This window comes from Phodopus roborovskii, unplaced genomic scaffold (genome assembly GCF_943737965.1).
Source record: "Phodopus roborovskii unplaced genomic scaffold, PHOROB, whole genome shotgun sequence".
Classification (NCBI taxonomy): Eukaryota; Metazoa; Chordata; class Mammalia; order Rodentia; family Cricetidae; genus Phodopus; species Phodopus roborovskii.
The window spans coordinates 760860-782009 of NW_026126606.1; the positions used below are offsets into that span (position 1 = coordinate 760860).

Below are 21150 nucleotides of genomic sequence, written 5' to 3' on the forward strand. Positions count from 1 at the left end.
ACTGTGTGGGGCTTCAGGATCAGGGTCTATACTTTGCATTTCATTTTATGTAAGGACAGAAGTTTACAGAGAGTTCTAACATGAGAGCAACACGGCCTCACTCTGTGACTGGAACTACTATCCAGTCCACAGCACAGATGAAATTACAGGAGGTCTGGGATGGGAACAGGAGGCTCTCTTCCAGGACAGAAGGACAAGAGCTTCACTAGGAGTACTTGCTCTGCAGATGGTGAAAAGTGGTCAGGTTTGAGGCAGACTTTGAAGGCAGAGTCAGGGGGCTTAGTGATGGCTGGTATAAGCTACTAGAAGAACACAAGCATGATCCCAGGTTTTGGCTTATGCAATGAGAATGAAGACATTTGCCAAGACAAAGGAGATGGCAAAAGGGCCAGTTTGCCAGAGAAATCAAGATGTCACACTGATCAGGTGTGGTGACACAAATCTGTGTTTCTAGCATTGTCAAGAAGGAGGCAGGAAAGTTGTGAGTCAGAGACCACAGTAGGCAGCACAGTGAGCTACTGCTCCAAAAGCACATACAGAGTTCAGTGGTGGGGATGAGGTCTTTCCACACACACGGATGAATGTAAGGTAAGCACTTAACCAGGGAATCTACTGGCTGGAGAAGTGAGATTAGATGTCTCACCCTTTTCAATGCTGGAGTTTAAATTTCTGATTTGGAACAGTAGTTCCAGAGTTAGCACTGTGGAGCCAGTGAGCTAGCTCAGCAAGTTCAATTCCCAGGACCCACACAGTGGAAGGAAATGTGTGTGTGTGGAACACATATACACACACACACACTCACACGTTCACAAATATACACTCCCACACTTTCTCACATATACTCACACTCTCACATCTGCACACACACATACACTCACACATGTTCACACATGCACACATACATACACTCATTTTCACACACACATACTCACACTTTCACACAGATACACTCTCATATACTATTTACACTCTCATATACTCACACTTGCACACACATTCACATTCACACTAGCACACCCATTCATACTCACACATACACTTACATACTCTTGTATACATATGCACACATATACACTTACACACATGTGCTTGTACTCCTACACACTAATACATATGCACACACATATACTCACTCTCATACCTCACACACATACACTCACAGACATACACACACACTCACACATGCACACACTCACACACATACACTCACACATTCACATGCACACACTCAAACTCTCATACTTGCACACACACTCACACACATACTGACACACTTTCACACATGTACTTAACACATTTTCACAAATATACACTGGCAAACACATTCACACATACACACACATACTCACATACATACACACATACTTACACATATACACACACTCTCTCACACATACACTCACACACTCTCACATTTTCACACATGTACTTACTTTCACACACATACACTCACACACTCACATACAAATACACATGCACACACACACATACACTCACACACACATACCCCCTAGTGGCCACTGTGACCTGACTGCGCTTCACTAGACTGAGTGAATCCAGCTGTGTAAATTCTGTGTGGAGACGAAATGTGGAGCTGGGGTCTCTACCTTTCTCAAATGTTGATTTTACTACATTTGTTTTTCACTTTGATTATGTGCATGCATGCACTGGGGGAGGACCCGTGCCAGTGTGCATGTGGAGTCAGAGAACAACTTAGAGTGGGGGTCAGTTCTCTCCTTCCACCTTATGATTTCCTGGGATCGAACTCAGGTCGTTAGGCCTGGCAGTAGTTTCCTGATTCTCCTGCCTCTAGCTCCCAAGTGCTAGGATTATAGGCATCATACCACACCTGGCAGGACTCTGCTGTTCTTAGGATGCGATGCTGGCTTAAAGAGTCTAAACATCAGGCCAGCAGTCACAGCTGTTCTATCTCTAACCTGAGTTAGAGATCTGGGACCCACACTATGGAAGGAAAGAACACTCCCATGAGCTGTCCTCTGACTGTCACTCTGTACATATACACTGCTAACACATAAACGGTTCTCTGAAAGGCTCTAGGGAGACTGGTTCTCTTCTTACCTGACTTTGGGGATACTTTGGTGACAGGGAAAGGCTTTGGGATCTGGGGGTCAGACTGGAACTCTGCTCCACTTTCAAGGGGACAGCTGGTATCACTTAGCAGCTCAAGTTCACTGGCCCAGTCTGAACTCTGTAGATTGTCTTCCAATACCTGTCCATATAACAGACAGAAATGACTGCTGTAGTTTAAATGTTAGCTTCTGTGACAGGCCTTCCTGGGGAACTGTTCCCCAACAGTACCCCTCCTGAAGAGGGGCTGCAAACAAGGGCAAATGGGGAGACAGTCTGCTAACACACACACACACACACACACACACACACACACACACCAGGTCTTCTGTTTTTAGGAGTACCTCTTTTGTCAAGTGAAGGGAATGACATAGTCAGAACTGGGGATGTGGCTCAGAGAGTAACTGTTTGCCAGGCATGCACAAAGCCCTTGGCTTGGCTCTCTGCACATAAACATGGCACCACAGCTTATGCCTCTCAATCCAGCATTTGAGAGATGGAGGCAAGTCAAGTTGTCCTTTACTACACAGCAAGGCTGGCTTATGATAATGATGTTTTATCACAACAATAGAAGCCCTAACTAAAACTAAAACTTGGTTAGAAGATAATAGTGCAGAGGCAGACTGCTTGCCTACCATGCATGAAAGCCTGGATTCAATCCCCACACACAAACAATGTATGGTAATGGATGCTATAATCTCAGCACAAAAGAGCTATCGACAGGAGGAGTACAAATTCAAGGTCATCCTCAGCTATATACTGAGATCAGTAAGACTTGAGCATGTCTTACAAACAACAACACATCAGAGTTGATGATTTTAACACCCAGTGACCGTTTTACATTCCTATCTTTTCAACTGCAGATACATGTGTCTACACTTTTCAGAGCTCCTTCATCTCCCTGGGGAGTTCTCCTTGGGAAGTTCTCCCTGACCGTTCTGGGTTATACAATACTTTTCCTGATGCTCCAACATACAGGTTTGTTTGCTTACTCTGGGAGTTTCCAGTTTATCCATAACTCAAAAGTTATAGGGCAGGATTGAGATGCAGGCCTCTGTAATTCTTGGAACAGTGGCATCCAGAGCTCTAAGATACACATGCAGACTTACTGAAAAGCTTACATTTTTGAGGTCAGAACCCCTGGGCTTGAACTGCTGGGCAAGTTCTGTCTATAAGCTATACCCCAAATCCGTTTCTAATTTCAAATGTAATTTCCTCTCTCTTTCAACAAAGGGTGTTGCTGTGCTTCTGAGACAGAAATTATATAATTTACCCATGAGCTTCCAATGCCACTTCTTATTTATTCACCAGGATTGAGTGTGATTCTGTCCACCCAGGGGCTTACTCACAAAAAACACTTTTGTCTGTAAAAGTTTTCAGCTGACCTAAAGAGATTAGTATCACAGAGAACCCTCGGTTCTCATTCCTATTTTCTACTTAACAGGCAATGTCACAGAACACAAAGACAACCACAAACAAAACACCATGTGTGAGATTTGAAGGCCATGTTCTCACCATATTGAATAATTCTCTTTTTTCCCCTTTTAAAGAGCCACCATAAAACCATATAGCATCTTTTGCTTTTCTTGTGGCTCACATATTCAAACAGGCTAGTGTTCCATAATTTCATGATAATAAAATATTTCCTTTTTCTAGTTAATCCAAATTATCTTTGGGGAGCTGGCTGAAGTTTATCATCTCGTATTTTAAGAGGGTCAACTCCAGGTCATTTCCCTAACTTGTGCCTTGCATGACTTAACTACTCTAACCTCAGCCCCAGGACTAGTTGCTAAGCACGGAGGATGCATGTGTGGCTCAGAGGTACCTCCTTTACTCACTTCTGTAAGCTATTCCTTTCATCTTGACCAAGGATTCTCAGTCCTGGATCACTGATCTATGTAGACCTGACCAAACAAGAAAGAGCTGGGCCATGCTCCCAAGCTTCTACCAAATGTGAGTCACATGGACTTAGACTCTCATCTTAGCCCTGGAGGGTAGCTACCACTCATGGGACATATCTGTGGTTGGGACACTCGCCATTCTCTGCAGGCTGTTCTCTATTCCAAGCAAAAGGTAACACTGCACACTTCTGAAGCAATTTGGAACAGACTGCTCACAGACAGAGCAGCTCTGATAGGCTGCCTGACTTTCCTTTACTTCAAAGTTTCTGAGATGAGACAATAAGGAGACTGGGTATGGAAATGCCAGGTAAAGTAAGCAGGAATGTCAAGTGAAGGGAATGAATGATGTCAACACAGGATGTGGCTCAGAGAGTACACTGCTTGCCAGGCATGCACAAAGCCCTTGGTTTGGTCCTCTGCACATAAACAGAGCATCACAGCTTATGTCTCTCAATCTAGCACTTGAGAGGTGGAGGCAAGTCAAGGTTGTCCTTGACTATGCAGCAAGCAAACCTGGCCTGGGATACATAAGACCCTATCTTAAAATAAAATAAAATAAAATAAAATAAACTGGGTAGTGGCACACTCCTTTAATCACAGCACTTGAGTGGCAGAGCCAGAGATCTCTGTGAATTTAAGGTCAGCCAGGATAGGTGTGGTGGCTATAATCCTAGCACTTGAAAAACTGAGGCAGGAGGATTACCAGAGTTCAAGGTTAGCCTGAGCTATGGAGTGCTATCCTGACTCAAAAAACCAAAAACAAACAACAACAAAAACTTTAAAAAGAAAGATGAAGCCAGCGGTAGTGGTGCACGCCTTTAATCCCAGCACTCGGAAAGCAGAGGCAGGAGGACCTCTGTGAACTTGAGGCCAACCTGATCTACAGAGTGAGTTGTAGGACAGGCTCAAAGCCACAGAAACCCTGACTCAAAAAAGAAAAAAAAAAAAAAAAAAAAAAAAAAGGAGGGGGAGGACTGGAGAAATGGCTCAGCGGTTGAAAGCACTGGCTGCTCTCCCAGAGGACCTGAGTTCAATTCACAGCAACCACATGGTGCACATGGTGGCTCACAACCATCTGCAATGAGATCTCATGCCCTCTTCTGGCCTGCAGGTGTACATGCAGACAGAACTTTGCATACATGACAAATCTTTAAAAAAAAAAAAAGAAGAAGATGAGGTGCAAAGATGAAGTTGAATATCTCCTTCCCCGGCACCGGCTGCCAGAAGCTCATCGAAGTGGATGATGAGCGCAAGCTTCGTACGTTCTATGAGAAGCATGGCCACAGAAGTAGCTGCTGATGCTCTGGGTGAAGAGTGGAAGGGTTAGGTGGTCCGAATCAGTGGTGGGAATGACAAACAAGGTTTTCCCATGAAGCAAGGTGTTTTGACCCATGGCAGAGTGTGCCTGCTGTTGAGTAAGGGGCATTCATGTTATAGACCAAGGAGAACTGGAGAGAGGAAGCGCAAGTCTGTTCAAGGATGCATCGTGGATGCCAATCTGAGCGTTCTCAACTTGGTCATAGTAAAAAAAAGGAAAGAAGGATATTCCTGGACTGACAGATACTACTGTTCCTCGTCGGTTGGGACCTAAAAGAGCTAGCAGAATCCAAAAGCTTTTTAATCTCTCTAAAGAAGATGATGTCCGCCAATATGTCGTGAGAAAGCCTTTAAACAAAGAAGGTAAGAAGCCCAGGACCAAAGCACCCAAGATTCAGTGTCTTGTTACTCCACATGTCCTGTAACACAAATGCCGTCGTATTGCTCTGAAGAAACAACGTACAAAGAAAAACAAGGAGGAGGCTGCAGAATATGCTAAACTTTTGGCCAAGAGAATGAAGGAAGCAAAAGAAAAGCGCCAGGAACAGATCGCCAAAGATGCAGGCTGTCCTCTCTGAGAGCTTCTACTTCCAAGTCTGAGTCCAGTCAAAAATAAGGGTAACAAATAAATAATCATACATTGAAAAAAAAAGATGAATTATAATTGCCTTTATGCTACAACTAGTTAATAAGCAACCTCACTTCATTGTGAGGTCTGGTCTGGACTGTTCTGGATTGCCCCAGAGCCCCTTCCCTGACAACCCATAAACAAGCACCACAATCAGACTCATGCAACCACAAACAGCACCTTTGTCACTGCCACATAAGGTGAATTTTGCTCCTGCTGATAGGCTCCAAGGCTCACCTTGGCTTTCCTTCCTCTTGTATGAACTGGATTTTTACAATAGGCCTGCTTGCTCTTCTGAAGGTAGCGCTTCCAAAGGTTGTGTAAAACGTCATTCTAGGGTGAGAGGAAAACAAGTGGTAAATCACTATGATGGCATGACACAGACACACCTATAGCACACCTGCACACCTATAGCACACCTGCACACCTATAGCACACCTGCACACCTATAGCACACCTGCACACCTATAGCACACCTGCACACCTATAGCACACCTGCACACCTATACCACACCTGCATACCTATAGCACACCTGCACACCTATAGCACACCTGCATACCTATAGCACACCTGCACACCTATACCACACCTGCATACCTATAGCACACCTGCACACCTATAGCACACCTGCTCACATATAGCACACCTGCACACCTATAGCACACCTGCACACCTATAGCACACCTGCACACCTATAGCACACCTGCACACCTATAGCACACCTGCTCACCTATAGCACACCTGCATACCTATAGCACAACCGCACACCTCACCACACCTGCATACCTATAGCACACCTGCACACCTATAGCACACCTGCATACCTATAGCACACCTGCACACCTATAGCACACCTGCTCACATATAGCACACCTGCACACCTATAGCACACCTGCACACCTATAGCACACCTGCACACCTATAGCACACCTGCACACTTATAGCACACCTGCTCACCTATAGCACACCTGCATACCTATAGCACATCTGCACACTTATAGCACACCTGCACACCTATGCCACTCCTGCACACCTATACCACACCTGCACACCTATACCACACCTGCACACCTATACCACACCTGCACACCTATACCACACCTGCACACCTAATACCACACATACTCATCCTTCACAGATCACCTGCTTTTCCTTATCAGGCACATGAGAAACACTGAATCAACAAACACTTTACTTTGCTTTTCAGTACTGGAGATTAAAGATAGACCTCAAAATATACCTCTAATCTTGGAGTTAGGGAACAGAATAGGCATTAAAGATCACCATGAAATGCCTGTCCTTTTACAATCAAGAGTCACAGAAAGAAAACAATTTGCACAGGCTGACACTCCCACTCAGGGTCAGAGCCCGGCTCTTCCTGATGACTCCTGCTCAAGTCCACTCAAATGTCCCCCTTCAAACAGTGAGGAGCTAACATCTAGACATGCATGACTTACCTTTAGCTCTGTGCCTACTCCAAGGGTCTCCAGGGCTTCTGCCTGGTGGTATAGTATGCACTGAAAACCTTCACACACATACCAATCCCAGCCTTTTTCTAAAGGACAAATAACAAGCTTTAGACACACATATTCCTAATTTACTATGATTCTTCTACATAATGCAATTTCTGTTTACACATGCTAAAAGACTACTTTTATATCTCAAATAGTCTTTCTTCCTTCCTTTCTCTTTCTTCCTTTTTGTTTTTTTTGTGTGTGTGTGTATGTGTGCACTTTGCTTTATTCTAAATTATCTATGTATCTATCTATCTATTTATTTATTTTACCTGTGTATATCTGTGAGAATGTCAGATAACTGGATCTGTAACTGAAGTTACAGGCAGTTATGAGCTGCCATACAGGATCTGGGAACCGAAATCGGGGCCTCTGGAAGAGCAGCCAATGCAGAACTTGCTATGCAGACCAGGCAGGCGGACTTTAAACTTGTATCAGTTTCCCTGCCTCTGTCTCCTCTTCCTAAGTGCTGAGAGCATAGGCATCCACTATCATGTGCAGCTGTGAAAAATTTCTACCTTTATATTCTTTTTTCCAATATGATGTATTTGTATCAATTTCCAAATTGATATATTTGTATTTAACAAAACCAAGCATTTTGTTAATATATTGTACTTTGAATTATCTATCATACTTTAACTACTTACATATATGAGTTACAATTAATCAAGTTTTACTCTGATAAAACTGAATAAAAATCAATCAGGTTTTAGCCCATAAACAGCCATTCCTGGACTGGAGATGCAGATGGTTCAGTGACAAAGAGCACTGATTGCTCTCAAAGAGGACCTGGGTTTGGTTTCCAGCACCTAAATACTGGGTCACAACCATCTGTCACTCCAGTCCAGGAGCTCCAACATGGAGCCTTTAAGGGGACCTGCACACACAAGGTACACAGACCTACAGGGTTTCTCCATGTAGCTTTGGAAGCTATCCTGGAACTCGTTCTGTAGACCAGGCTGGCCTCAAACTCAGAGATCCGCCTGCCTCTGCCTCCCGAGTGCTGGGATTAAAGGAGTGTGCCACATTTTTTAATATGTGTTAATATTTTAGCTTCTCTCTATTATTCATCTAAGAGTGTCAAGTATGCTGTCTATACGTATGTTTATACATATGCATACACAAGTATGTTTGTATGTATACCTTCACAGTTACCGTTTATGAACTGTTTACTGTCATCATTAGGTCAGTGGTTTCCAACTTAAGAACCTAGCAAGTCACAAAAATACACAACATCAGCCAGATGTGTCCAGACCCTTCTCCATAATGGCTTCCTCACTGAACTCACACCAATACTCCAGCCACTTTAGGGAAAATTCATTTTTCCTATTTTAAAAAGCTATGTTCAAAATTCAATGTGAGAAATGGTGTTTTGAAAGCTGAATATGGTGTTTAACTTGCCTAATCTGACAAGCCCACAGTTGAGTCGTTTCAAAAAGTGACATCATAGTCAACGGCACAGACCAGCACAGTAAGGCAGCAGGCACGGTCACTACCTTCTGCACACCAGCTGCCCCACAGGAAGAGTGGCTTACCAACAACATATTATCCAATGCATCTGCTTCTAATTTTACCATCAGCCATAACTTTAATTCTAGTTTGGATTTTCTCCTTAAAATGCTGGCATTTTGTCTGGAATTTATTTAAAATTCCACTCTGTGTCCCCAGGTCATGAAGGAGAGCATAAGGAGAGATTTGAAGTGCCAGCAGGCACTCACTGCTCACCATGCTTGCTTCTCTTCCTCAGTCCCCGGCTAATGGAGTTGATCTTGGTATTAGGAATGACTGCAGTGCTTACAACTTCCTCAGATCGCTGCAGGAAACAAAACAGACAGTGAGGAAAAGAGCTTTATACACATTCCGAGCATGCTCTGGAAAACAGAGTGCATGGATGGACAATGGTGAAACCATACTACACTAGTTAATCTTTATGCTGCTTTTTCATCTAAAATGTTTAGGTTTCTAAAAGAGCTGGCACACAGTAACCAAACAAATACATCTTTATTTTAAACGATGAAATTATGTTTTAATTAAACAGAATTCTAAAAGCTAGGCATGGTGGTGCACGCCTTTAATCCAGCACTCGGGAGGCAGATGCAGGAGAATCTTTGTGAGTTTGAGGCCAGCCTGGTCTACAGAGCGAGTTCCAGGACAGCCAAGGATACACAGAGAGACCCTGTCTCAAAACAAAAAAACAAAAAAACAAAACAAAAAAAAAGTATTAAAAAATAAACTTAATTTTTTAAAAATAAGGGGAACCATGTAAAAATATATTAACATTTCAAAGCAGAGAATAAAATATACTCAATTTTTTATTCATGAAAAATACACATTAACATTAGAACAATTATGCAATTATGGTTAGAGACAGTGGCATATACCCATAATCCTAGACTTAGGAGGTGAAAGCAGGAACAGCAGGAGTTTAAGGCCAGCCTGTGTTACATATATCTTCTCTCAAAGCGAATCAAATTACTGACTCAGTAAGGCTGGTACCCCTGCCCAACCCCCACACACAGGGAGGCCCCTTCTCCCTGAGAAGCTGGGACAACCTGGTCTATGAAGTGAGTTCCAGGTCAGACAGGGTTACAAAGCAAGAGCCTATCTGAAAAAAATAAAATAAGTAGAATAAAAGTGATATTTTTCTTTTCTGTTTATTTATATATTTTTGGTGCTACTTTTTATTTCCAATAAAACAGAATTTTAGAATGGTAATGGTTAGTAATATTTATAACAAACTGATCAATGCCAACTTTTATCAAGGGCAATTATCTCTGACTGATCTTCTTACAACTAAAAACAAACCACTGAGTCTGATTTCTAGAGAGACGTAACAAGTTTTTAAATAATAAGTGGCATTACTATATTTTTCTAAATGAGGATGAAGCTTATCTTTTTAGGGGGTGTGGGGGGGATGTTTCCAGATAGCCTGGGAAAGCCTCAATTTGTGGTCACCTTGCCCTTCAAGTATTTGGAATCCCAGGCTATCCCACACCAACAGAATGAATCTCAATAAGAATAAAAAGTACCAGCTGAGGATATAACCCAGTTGATAAAAACTTGCCTAACATGCCCAAACCCTAGGTTTAATACCCAGAAGCCTGCCTGGGCTACATGAGACCCTATCTCAAACAAACAGAATGACAGACACACCCCTAACAAACAGTAGGATTTCTGGACTACAGTTTCCCTAATTTTCAAAGCAATATGATTTACTAAGTTGGCTATAGTGATAAGGTAAGATATGCCCCCCCCCAAAAAAAAACCCACTAAAGCAATTACTGAGAAAAGACAGGTAAAACAAAGTACAAGGTGGGAGGGGCTTTACTCTTAAGATATATAAGACATAAACAACAAAAACAAAATAGAAAAGGCTAAACATCCCCATGACACTATGATTAGCTAACTCAATGGTTAGATTGTGGAATATTTGCATAACAAATAGAAATCCATAAAATTTAGACTAACAGAGTAAAAATCATGAAATGACAGGCTCGGTGGCTCTCATAAGTCTCCCCCTCCCTTCTCATACTCAAAAGAACAAAAGACTGAGGAAGCTGCTGAATGTATACTGAGGATATTAGTGATTTTTGCTTTCATTTGCAGTTTTCCACTTCCTACAGTGAGCATTTATAAAATCTATGAAACTCACATAATTTGAGCCCATACTTTTATTAAATGCTTAAGAACTTGCAAAAAAATACATGGAGTCTAAACCGGCCAGATTAAGGACCTTACATTCTTTGTCCTGACTAAAACACATCAGGGGAAAGAGCTTTCTACCCAGAAGGCTTTTCTGGAATTGTCCAGTGCCAAGAGCTTGAAAAATCAGGCACAGTGAACTAGGTGAAGGCAAGAAGCACAAAGCCAGGCGAGATGTACCACAGCTTCACTTGCCCCAGGTGGACTGGCACTGACCATTCTTCACCCACTGAATTTCAACACCTCACACTACACACCAGGAAGCACAACTCCTGCTGTATACTAATTGTGTTGAATATGCCCGGATTAGTGTAAATCCAGAAATATCAATTGATGTTGTACAACACCCTGGTTTGCTTATTGTGTGGAGGGAAGCCTCTGAGGTTCGTGGCCTTTTACAAATACATGTAGGGACCAGGGATGTAATTAGTATGACACATGCCTAGATGAGATCATCCCCCTACACAGGAGGAAAAAGAAATGCCACCCACCTTCAAAAATTTTATATATTACTCCTTTGGGTTGAGTCTTAAATGTGAAACTAGGCAGTAATATTATATTCTTTCAAACTAAAAATGATGGTACCAGATTTGAGCAGATAGAACCATGAAGTATCAAAGACAGAAATAAAAGAAGCCATTAGTTATGGCTGTTCAGTTCCTATAAAAATAGTGCCCTGGCTCCATCCATAAATGGACACTTTTCCATTATGACACTCACTCCTTCACTATGTTTATATTTGAACTACGCCATGAAATTAACAGTGACTAAACCACCAGAGTCTTAATGGGCATCAAAGCTAAGGACAAAGTGCACAGTCTTCAAGTGCCCAATCTGATGGTTTTTGTGGACATGAGTATTTATGCATTTTGACGAGACCTGATCAAGGAGAGTAGTACTCAGTCATTCTCCAGTGGTTTTGTCAGTTAAGTATATATCTTATTAATATCCTGTCTGCCTAACAGGGCCACAAGCAAGCATCTGAGCTGTAGACTGAAGAAGCCACATCAAGGAAACACACCAGTGTGGGGCTAGAGAGATGGCCAGGGCTAAGGCCATGCACAGGTCTTGCAGAGGATGCTTGGGTTTCCACATCTGTGTCAGGCAGCTCACAACCACCCCAAAACAAGCTCCCTCTTCTGGCCTCCACAGGTACCTGCACTCACATGTGTGTGTGTGTGTGTGTGCGCGCACGCGCACACACACACACACACACACACACACCTACTTATAAAAGAAAAGCGCTCCCATAACTGTGTTATCAAACATATTAGCTATGCTGGGCAGTGATGGTGCACACCTTTAATCCCAGCACTCAGGAGGCAGAGGTGGGGAGATCTCTGTGAGTTTGAGACTAGCGTGGTCTATAAGGCCAGCTTCCAAAGCCACAGAGAAAGCCTGTCTCAAAAATAAAAAATAAAAATAAAAACCACATCAGCTATGGCTCTTAAGGGGTTTGTTTGTTTTATACCTTTTGTCCAGACTTTTAGTTGTCTGAGGTGGAAAGGCAAATCAGGCCCTACCACACTGTGTTGGGGTGCAGCTTCTCTTAGGATCCGCCTGGCCTTTGTGAACGAGTGGTGAAGGCAGCGCCTGCCTGCCCCGTCCTACCTCTACACTCCTAGCAAACCCTTTCCTATGGAGAACACTGGCATGTTTAGTTCGTCCAGCAGCAGGCCAGCCACACTCCTGTGACATTAGCCAACCAACTCAACTAGTGCCAGGAGTGGTGGCAAATGCCTTTAGTCCCAGCTCTCTTGGGTCTCTGAATTGGAGCCCAGCATGGTCTACAGAGTAACACTCTATCTTAAAACCAAACAACAAACAACAGCAACAAAACCTGCTAACAACTCATGTGCCCTTGTCTGTCTAGGTATAACCCTGTGTCTCACAGGTTGTTGTGAGACAGAAATCACATAATGGGTAAGAAAGTGCTCAGTACTTTGTAAAGGAACTGCACAAAGATAAGTGATAATGAAGCAGTTCCAATACAACCAGCACTCACCCTACATCCCACCTTCCAAATCTCTGTGCTAGTACAACCCACTAAAAACTTTCCAAGTGTACTCTAAATATTCCATACACACAGTCTAAAAGAAACATTCATTTCTAAATGTAGCCCAACATTTTCTTTTTTTAATTTTTTGAGGCAGGCTGTTCTGGAACTCGTTCTGTAGACCAGGCTGGCCTCAAACTCAGAGATCCGCCTGCCTCTGCCTCCCAAGTGCTGGGATTAAAGGTGTGCACCACCACCACTGTCCAGGGGCTCAACATAATTTTAAAAGTTCAACTTCAATCTAATTTGCAAAGTTCTTAATCCAAGATTGTGCTCTTGAAGACTGTTACTATTCTTAGAAGTTGGCCACTGAATGATTGACGAAAATATTCATTTTTAGGAACTAGGCCACACACCAGGTTGAAACTACAATTTTAAAAGCATCAGTAAATCCATGAGTAGCATGTTACTTACATCTGTGACATTATGGCAGGAAGTACAATAGTATTTGCCTTCATCAGTAAGGCCCCAGGAGACAGCATCACATTGAGAACAACGTTCTGTGAGTGATTTCTGTAGAAGGCAGAAGAACTGTTATTGTCAGACAGATACACAGCATCTTAAACCTCATGGTTCTAAGTTTTACCTCCAGCATTCTTGGAAATTTCATTCCCAAAATTAAAAAGTCATAGAGAATTAAAAATACATCAAACTATTAAAAAAAGGAGTTCAGTCTCTTTAGCAGCATGAAACAGTCTAGCAGTCTAACTATTCCACAAAACTACTAAAATATTCAGACTGAAAACCAAGAAAGAAAGGTGGACAAGGCTAAACTGAAAACAAAGACACAAGTAAAACTTGAATGTGCTGAGGGAGAAAAAGATGACCCAATGTATGGATAGGCAAAACAAAAATACAGAGACTAGAAACACCATTGGCATTTCCTTTAAGGCACTGAAACCATACCAAGAAGCAGATGTTTCAAGTTTTAATTTATTCATCCAGCAATATAAGGGATGTCAACTGTATTATGTGTCATAGATGTGTAACTGGGTGCCTGGGATTCTATATTACAAAAGAGGAACATGGGATTCACCCTTGGCCTACATGGATGGATCATGGTAAGCTGCAATTTCAGTTTTATCAACTTATTTTCCTGACTTTAATCATCCATCATTCAACACTTATTAGTATTTACTGGGATTCTGCTATGGGACCCTCTATGATTATTCTGCTGTGCACACACACACGGAATTAGATCTTAATTCTTTGGTATTTGACTTATGGGTCAGTTACTGGATACACCTATCGTGTTAAAGTGCATCTAAAATTCAACATCTTGACCACTTTTATGATGAGGTATAGTACAACTTGCCACAATCTAAAGTCATCTGAGGAGATAATCCCACCTGAGAAGATGCCAATTTAAGATTGGGCTGTAGACATGCCTGTAAGGACTTTTCTTAATAAGTGATTAATGGGGAGGACCCAGGCCAAGGTGAGTGGTGCGATCCCTGGACTGATGGTCTTGGATTCTATAAGAAAGCAACCTGAACAAGCCACGGGGAGCAAGCCAGTAAGCAGCAGCCCTCCATGGCCTCTGCATTAGCTCCTGCCTCCAGGTTCCTGCCCTGTTCGAGTTTCTGTTCCGACTTCCTTAGATGATGAACAGTTGCATGAAATGTAAGCCAAGTAAACCCTTTTCTCCCCAACTTGCTTTTTCTTTCATGGTGTTTCATGCCATAGAAACCCTAACTAAGACAGCACATTGGAATATCCTCAGCAGGGGTCTGGAATCGATAATCCCAGAGAAACTGGCAAGGGTTTCTTCCAGGCATCCCAATTCCCAAGTCCTGCCCTTCCTCACCCACCCAGCATCAAAGGGAGCATTGCTGGGTGGTCCGCTCCGGAGAGGATGAGCCATGGGAGCGTCCATCCCATAGACCCACTGCTTCATCCTCCTCCAGGCCCACGCCCCATGCGCACAAACACTCCACCCACTCGCACCTATTCCCATCCCGCATCCTCCCCGGGTGGCAGCTCAGCCTGGTTCCGGGCCGCGTGTTCGCCGCCCCTCGCTCCGCCCCCTCTGCGGGTCACCGCCCCCAGCCGACACCTCCTCCCCGCGCTGCTCCTCCTCCGCCTGGCTCCCCTCAGCTCTTTGAGGTAGGGAACGCCAAGTCCGATCTCCGTGCAGTCCTGTAGGTCCTTACCGCCTCCTCCAGATCCATCGCTGCTCGACCGCCACCGTTATCCAGGCAGCGGGAGCCGCTTCCGGGAGAGGCGGGAAAGCGCTCCGGCCAGAAACACCCCCGCCTCCTTTGCGTTCCGCTGGTCTTCTGTTCTGCCCCTCTTGCTCCCCCAAGTCAAGCTGCAGGCGGCCAGTGCAGGACCGGGGACAGGCTCTAGAGACTGGGCTCAGACCTACGAGGAGGTGTCTTTTTTTCCTTTTTTTCTCTTTTTGATGGGGTATGTATTGATCCAGGGTTTCTCTGTGTGTCCCTGGCTGTCAGGGAACTCGCTGTGTAGACCAGGCCCGCCTGGAACTCGAAGAAATCCTCCTGCCTCTGGCTGCGGAGTGCTGGGATTAAAGGCATGCACTACCACCTCCCGGCTTCTCGCTTTACAAAATGTAATCTCGGTGTTTGAAGTAGAGAATACAGACTTGGCTTTCTACTTGGATTTTTTGTTTTTGTTTTTCCTCCCTCAGATCCTAGGAACCAAACCTTTGTGCATGTTTGTTAAGTACTTCACACCACCACTTCACACCACCATGCAACATCCCCAGCTCTTAACACCTAGATAGTCATGAAATTCATTTACTTTTCTTGTGCCTCCATTTCCTCCTGTGTAAAAATTGTATAATTACCTGTGAATATAATTTAGTCTTATATAATAAAGCCTCGACCAATTTAGCTCTTGTTCCTTGGTCCAACACACTAATCCCTTACTTCATTCCTTAAAGCAGAACTGCTTTAAGTTTTGGAGATTTACCCAACAAAATAAGTCTCCGCCTTCGTGAAGATTATATTTGTTTTTTTCTTTTAATTATTGTTTTATTTATTTTTTTCTAGACAGGGTTTCTCTGTGTAGCCCTGACTGTCCTGGAATTCACTCTATAGACCAGGCTGGCCTCAATCTCACAGAGATCTATGCCTGCCTCTGCCTCCCAAGTGCTGGGATTAAAGGTGTGCCTGGCTGTTTTTGTTTTAAATGCCAAAGATCTATTCCAGGGTTGGTAGAGATGGGCGTTGAGATGGATTTCAGGTAATAAGGTCCCTACTCATGTCTATGTCCCAAGTGCTGGGATTAAAAGTGTGCACCACTGATGCCCCGATTTATTTGAATTTTAAGAAGAAAGATACTTTTTAAAAAAGTAAAATACATTATTAAAAAAAATATTAAAAGGCTGGGCATTGGTGGCACACACCTTTAATCCCAGCACTTGGGAGGCAGAGCCAGGCAGATCTCTGTGAGTTCAAGGCCAGCCTGATGTACAGAGCAAGAGCCAGAACAGGCTCCAAAGCTACACAGAGAAATCCTGTCTCAAAAAAATAAAAGTATAAGAAATAAAAAAAAAAACAACAACAACAACAGGCAAAGACAAGGTCTCAGAGTGCATCCCAGCTCCTCTGGAGGCTGAGCAGGAGGATAGTAAGTTAGAGGGTCACCTGGGCTATATAATGACGCCCTACCTCAAAAATAAACAAACAAACAAACAAAAATGCTGATAAGGAATAGCAGTGATGGTGCAAAAAGGGGTTAGCTTCTGGATATAAGCAAAAGCCAAACCTGATGGATTGGATGAGAGAAAAGTTAAAATGAACCGTAAATGTCAGGACTTGACTTGCTGTGAGAAGATAGCCTTTACTGAGGCAAACAAACAAACAAATAATCTCCGGCCTAAGCACATGATACAGTGGAGGAGAAACAAAATTTCATTTTGGTATGTGTCTTAGTGCTTCTAGTCCCATGTCCAGGTGGGGCCCTGAGGACCATGCTGAATAGATGAGTCGGATATTCAGGGAAGAGGGCACAACTAACTGTGGATAGGAATGTAGGGATAAAGACCCGGGTAAGATCACTAGGGTGGGAGTGTCCAGAGAGGAAAAGGTCTGAGGACTGAGGCCAGTAAAGGACCTAGAGAATGAATGTCCTTGACATAGAAGGAAAACCAACAGTACCAGGCACTCTGGAAGCTGCAGTGTCTGAGAGAAAGCCCCTTCACCAGAGCAGGTGCTCCGGGGACCTGCAGGGAGGGAAAGATGGAATGACCTTCCCATGTTTCGGATGACTGATGGATCTAGCCATGAGTGTCAGTAGAGAAGAGCAGTGTGACAGTTAATCTCCATTGTCAGCTGGAGTGGATTGAGAAATGGTTAGGAGATCAGTGAACACATGTCTTCGAGAGTGTTTTCAGATATGACTGACATGTGCCATAGCAATGGAGTGGGGGAAAGACCCTCCCTCTTAATAAGCTGGAGACCTGGAGGGATCCGAAGTGAGAGGAGGGAGCCCCCAGCCCATGAAAACTGGATTACCTCTCCCCTGCAAGTTCATCTTGCTGCTCTCGCCATCAGCAGACATCAGACTCTCTAGCTGCTTCAACCTTTCAGCGAGATTCACACCAGCAGCCCTCCAGGGAGCCTCCAGGCTTTTAGCCTTAAACTGGGGCTGCATCTTTGAGGCCCTTGTTCTGAAGCTTCTTAGAGACAAGCCATCTGGTTACCACTCCCCCAACATACACACACACTTTCATTGGGCAGATGGCATTGTTGGTTTCAATGAACACCAAGGGTGTCCAACCTTTTAACATTGTAGCTTGGCATTGTCATCTACAGAGTTCACAGTCAAGAGCTGAACAACTGAATTAAAAGAGAAGGGGGGGGAACCCTTTTCTCTGCCATTATAAACTGCACCCAATGAATTTTCTCACCATATATTTTCACAAGACTGTCACAATCAAAATATTTCTGGCCAAGATACAAAAGCAAAAATGGTCCCATTCCCTCAATGGATTGGAATGAAAACTAGTATAAAATTGGTGCTACCTCCAAGACAAGACGCTGGACTAGAGCCACACCTGGTCTGTAAGGGCTCAATTACAGTGACACAGGTGTCTACACTGATTCATTGTCATCCATCCTACCAGGTGGAGGTGAAAGTCTCTGGAGAGGTGAGCACCTTAAATACAGGAGCAAGTTGGCTGGTGTAGTAATAAATATGTAGAACTTTTTGAACTGCTGAAACACACACACACACACAAAAGCCACCATAATGTTTCAAATAAGCTCGAAATTTTGTGTTGTGCTGCATTTCAAAGGCCTAGATGATCTAACCCGAGAGTTGTTTTTTTTTTTTTTTTTTTTTTAATTTTCACCAGTATTCTCTAGGCCTTCCAACAGTATTCGTCGTTTGGTATCTCAGCCATGTTTATCATGGGGGGTGGGAATGATAGAAAGCAGTCACATATGTAATGTAACCACTGAGTGTAAATGTTGTGACAGTGCATTGGGATGTGTGCTGGGGGAGAGGAAAGGGGACGGGGGCATGAAGAGAGTTTTATACAAATGTCAATAAGACAGGAATGGCATGAAAGCCATGTGAGAACAAAATGGGCAGAGCTGGGAACATAGCTTGGTGGATAAAGTGCTTGTATGCAAACATGAAGACCAGCATTTGGATCCAGAGCACCCATATAAAAGCTAGTCATGACAGTATACATGTAATGTCACCCAGCACTGGGGGTACATGAGGAACCTGGGGACTTCCTGACCAGGCAGTCTAGACTGAATGGGGAGCTCTGGGTTCAATGAGAGACCCTGTCTTGCAAAAATAAGTTGGACAAAGCCGTGCACTGGTGGCGCACACCTTTAACCCCAGCACTCAGGAGGCAGAGGTAGGCAGATCTCTATGACTTCTAGGCCAGCCTGGTCTATAGAGCGAGTTCCAGGACAGGCTCCAAAGCAATACAGAGAAACCCTGTCTCGAAAAACCAAAAAAGAAATAAATAAATAAAAGTTGGACTGCAAAAGAGAAAAACACTCAACATAGACCATAGATCCACATATACACACACATGCACATAAATGCACATAAATGATTATAACCCCCCCACATAAACATTCACACACACATGCACATTCATGAATATACCCCATACACATAAACACACATATATACACACAAATGCACAAACTGTAAAAACCCCACACACAAACATACATATGCATACACATACACACATGAATGCACATTCATGTATATACCCCCACATAAACATACACACACACACACACACACACACACACACACGAATGCACATACATGAATATAAGCCCCCACATAAGCATACACACACACATACAGACACACACAAATGCACATACATATATTTGCCGCCCATATAAATATACACAGAAAGAACAAGGGGCCACAATCTAGCACCCAGGAAACTAAAGTAGAAAGATTACAGGTTTGAGGCCAGCCTAAGCTACACAGCTAAGGAGGCTGATTCATAGTAAAACACAAGGAAAAATTAAAACATTTAAAGAGATTATGTGCTGAGCAATAAGGAAGAAGCAAAGAGAGAAAGAGAGGGAGGAGGAAGGAAAGGAGAGAGGGAGGGAGAGGGGAGTAGATATAAACAGATTTTTACGGGAGATTAAAAAAGCCTTGAGGCAGAATCAAGCAGAATGTTTGAGAAACTGAAGAGGCCCTTGTGACCAGAGGTTAGTGGGTGAGAGGCAGAGTTGTGGGATCAGAGGCCTAGGTAAGATCTCTTGCTGAAGGTCTTCTTGGCCTGCAGGCCTCAGAGTTAGCCAGAATTTACAGACAGCCTGTGTTTGCTAAAGTTCTTTCCAGGTGCTTGGCCATCAGCATGGGCTCTCAGCACAGAAGAGAGAAAGGAAGAGCATGGTGGGTCAACTGGCACCCTGAAACTGGTCGTAGCTACCCAAGCACCCCTGCCCCTGCCCCTGCCCCTGCCCCTGGGCCTGTGTGTGCAGTTGGCAGCTTTCTGAGGATTTTGACAGGCAGACAGAGACACTAGGAAAGCAGATGTTCACCATTGGGGACACCTTCCAAGCCCCCCTCAGACAGTTGGGATTGGTGGGAATATCCAGTTAGGCAGGTGTATTACTACTCTGCCAGGAAAATTTCACACAGATTTATATTTTTTGTGCTAGTTAAGGGCATCCCTTGGAGCCAGAGTTACAGATAGTTGTTACACACACACACACACACACACACACACACACAGAGAGAGAGAGGGGGGGGGGAGTGCTGGGAACCAGACTTGGATCTTCTGAAAGAGCAACAGGCATTAACTACTGAACCATTGTTTCAAGCCCTGATAGATCTATTCTTTTGTTTTGTTTTATTGTTGTTTTGTATTTCAAGGCAGGATCTCTCTGTGTAGCCCATTCTGAAACTCGCTCTGTTGGACTGGGCTGGCCTCAAACTCACAGAGATCTGCCTGCCTCTGCCTCCCAAGTGCTGGGGTTAAAGACGTGTGCTGACAGCGCCAGCATCAGAGTGGATGTAGATTCCAGGGAATAAAAGAGGGACAGAGAAGAGACACTGGGTGACAGTGGGATCCATCCTTGAGACGGCTGTCAGCAGAGGCAGGGGTGAAAATACAGATCTGGGTCACACTGAATGTGACTACAGGTAATATTGAGCAGCAAGCTAAGAATGGGCATCTGGACTGGTGGGATGTTCTGGGCCAGGGGTGACTTTTGGAGTCCTTGTCTACCAGGAGTACTTATATCTGTCGGGGGAAGTGAGAACATCTAAGTGAGAGAGGGTGGCAAATGAGAGAAGAAAATCCCGGGACTGGGCTATAGGATACTATATTCTCACAAGTCAGGCCCAGTAGGACGGTCCTGTGAAGATGGTGGAGGAAGAGACCCAGGATTGTGGGGTACAGAATCACCAAATGCACAGGAGTTTTGATGAACTCGGCACAGGATTTGCCAGAGTTTAAGGCAAGAAGAGGGATG

General features: G+C 43.8%; 1 protein-coding gene and 1 pseudogene across 1 annotated transcript in view; one reads left to right on the forward strand and one right to left on the reverse strand.

Annotated features, from left to right (window-relative positions):
• Taf1b (TATA-box binding protein associated factor, RNA polymerase I subunit B) overlaps positions 1-15442 on the reverse strand; it is a 56372-nt gene extending 40930 nt beyond the window's left edge. The window contains exons 1-6 of the mRNA XM_051205937.1: positions 15361-15442; positions 13622-13720; positions 9175-9262; positions 7393-7490; positions 6172-6267; positions 2080-2230 (exon numbers count right to left, since the gene is read on the reverse strand). Of these exons, the coding sequence (XP_051061894.1) occupies positions 2080-2230; positions 6172-6267; positions 7393-7490; positions 9175-9262; positions 13622-13720; positions 15361-15378 (550 nt within the window). The 5' untranslated portion in view covers positions 15379-15442. The remainder of the gene's footprint in view (positions 1-2079; positions 2231-6171; positions 6268-7392; positions 7491-9174; positions 9263-13621; positions 13721-15360) is intronic.
• Positions 5175-5922, forward strand: LOC127237584 (40S ribosomal protein S6-like; annotated as a pseudogene).
• Positions 15443-21150: the final 5708 nt, after the last annotated feature.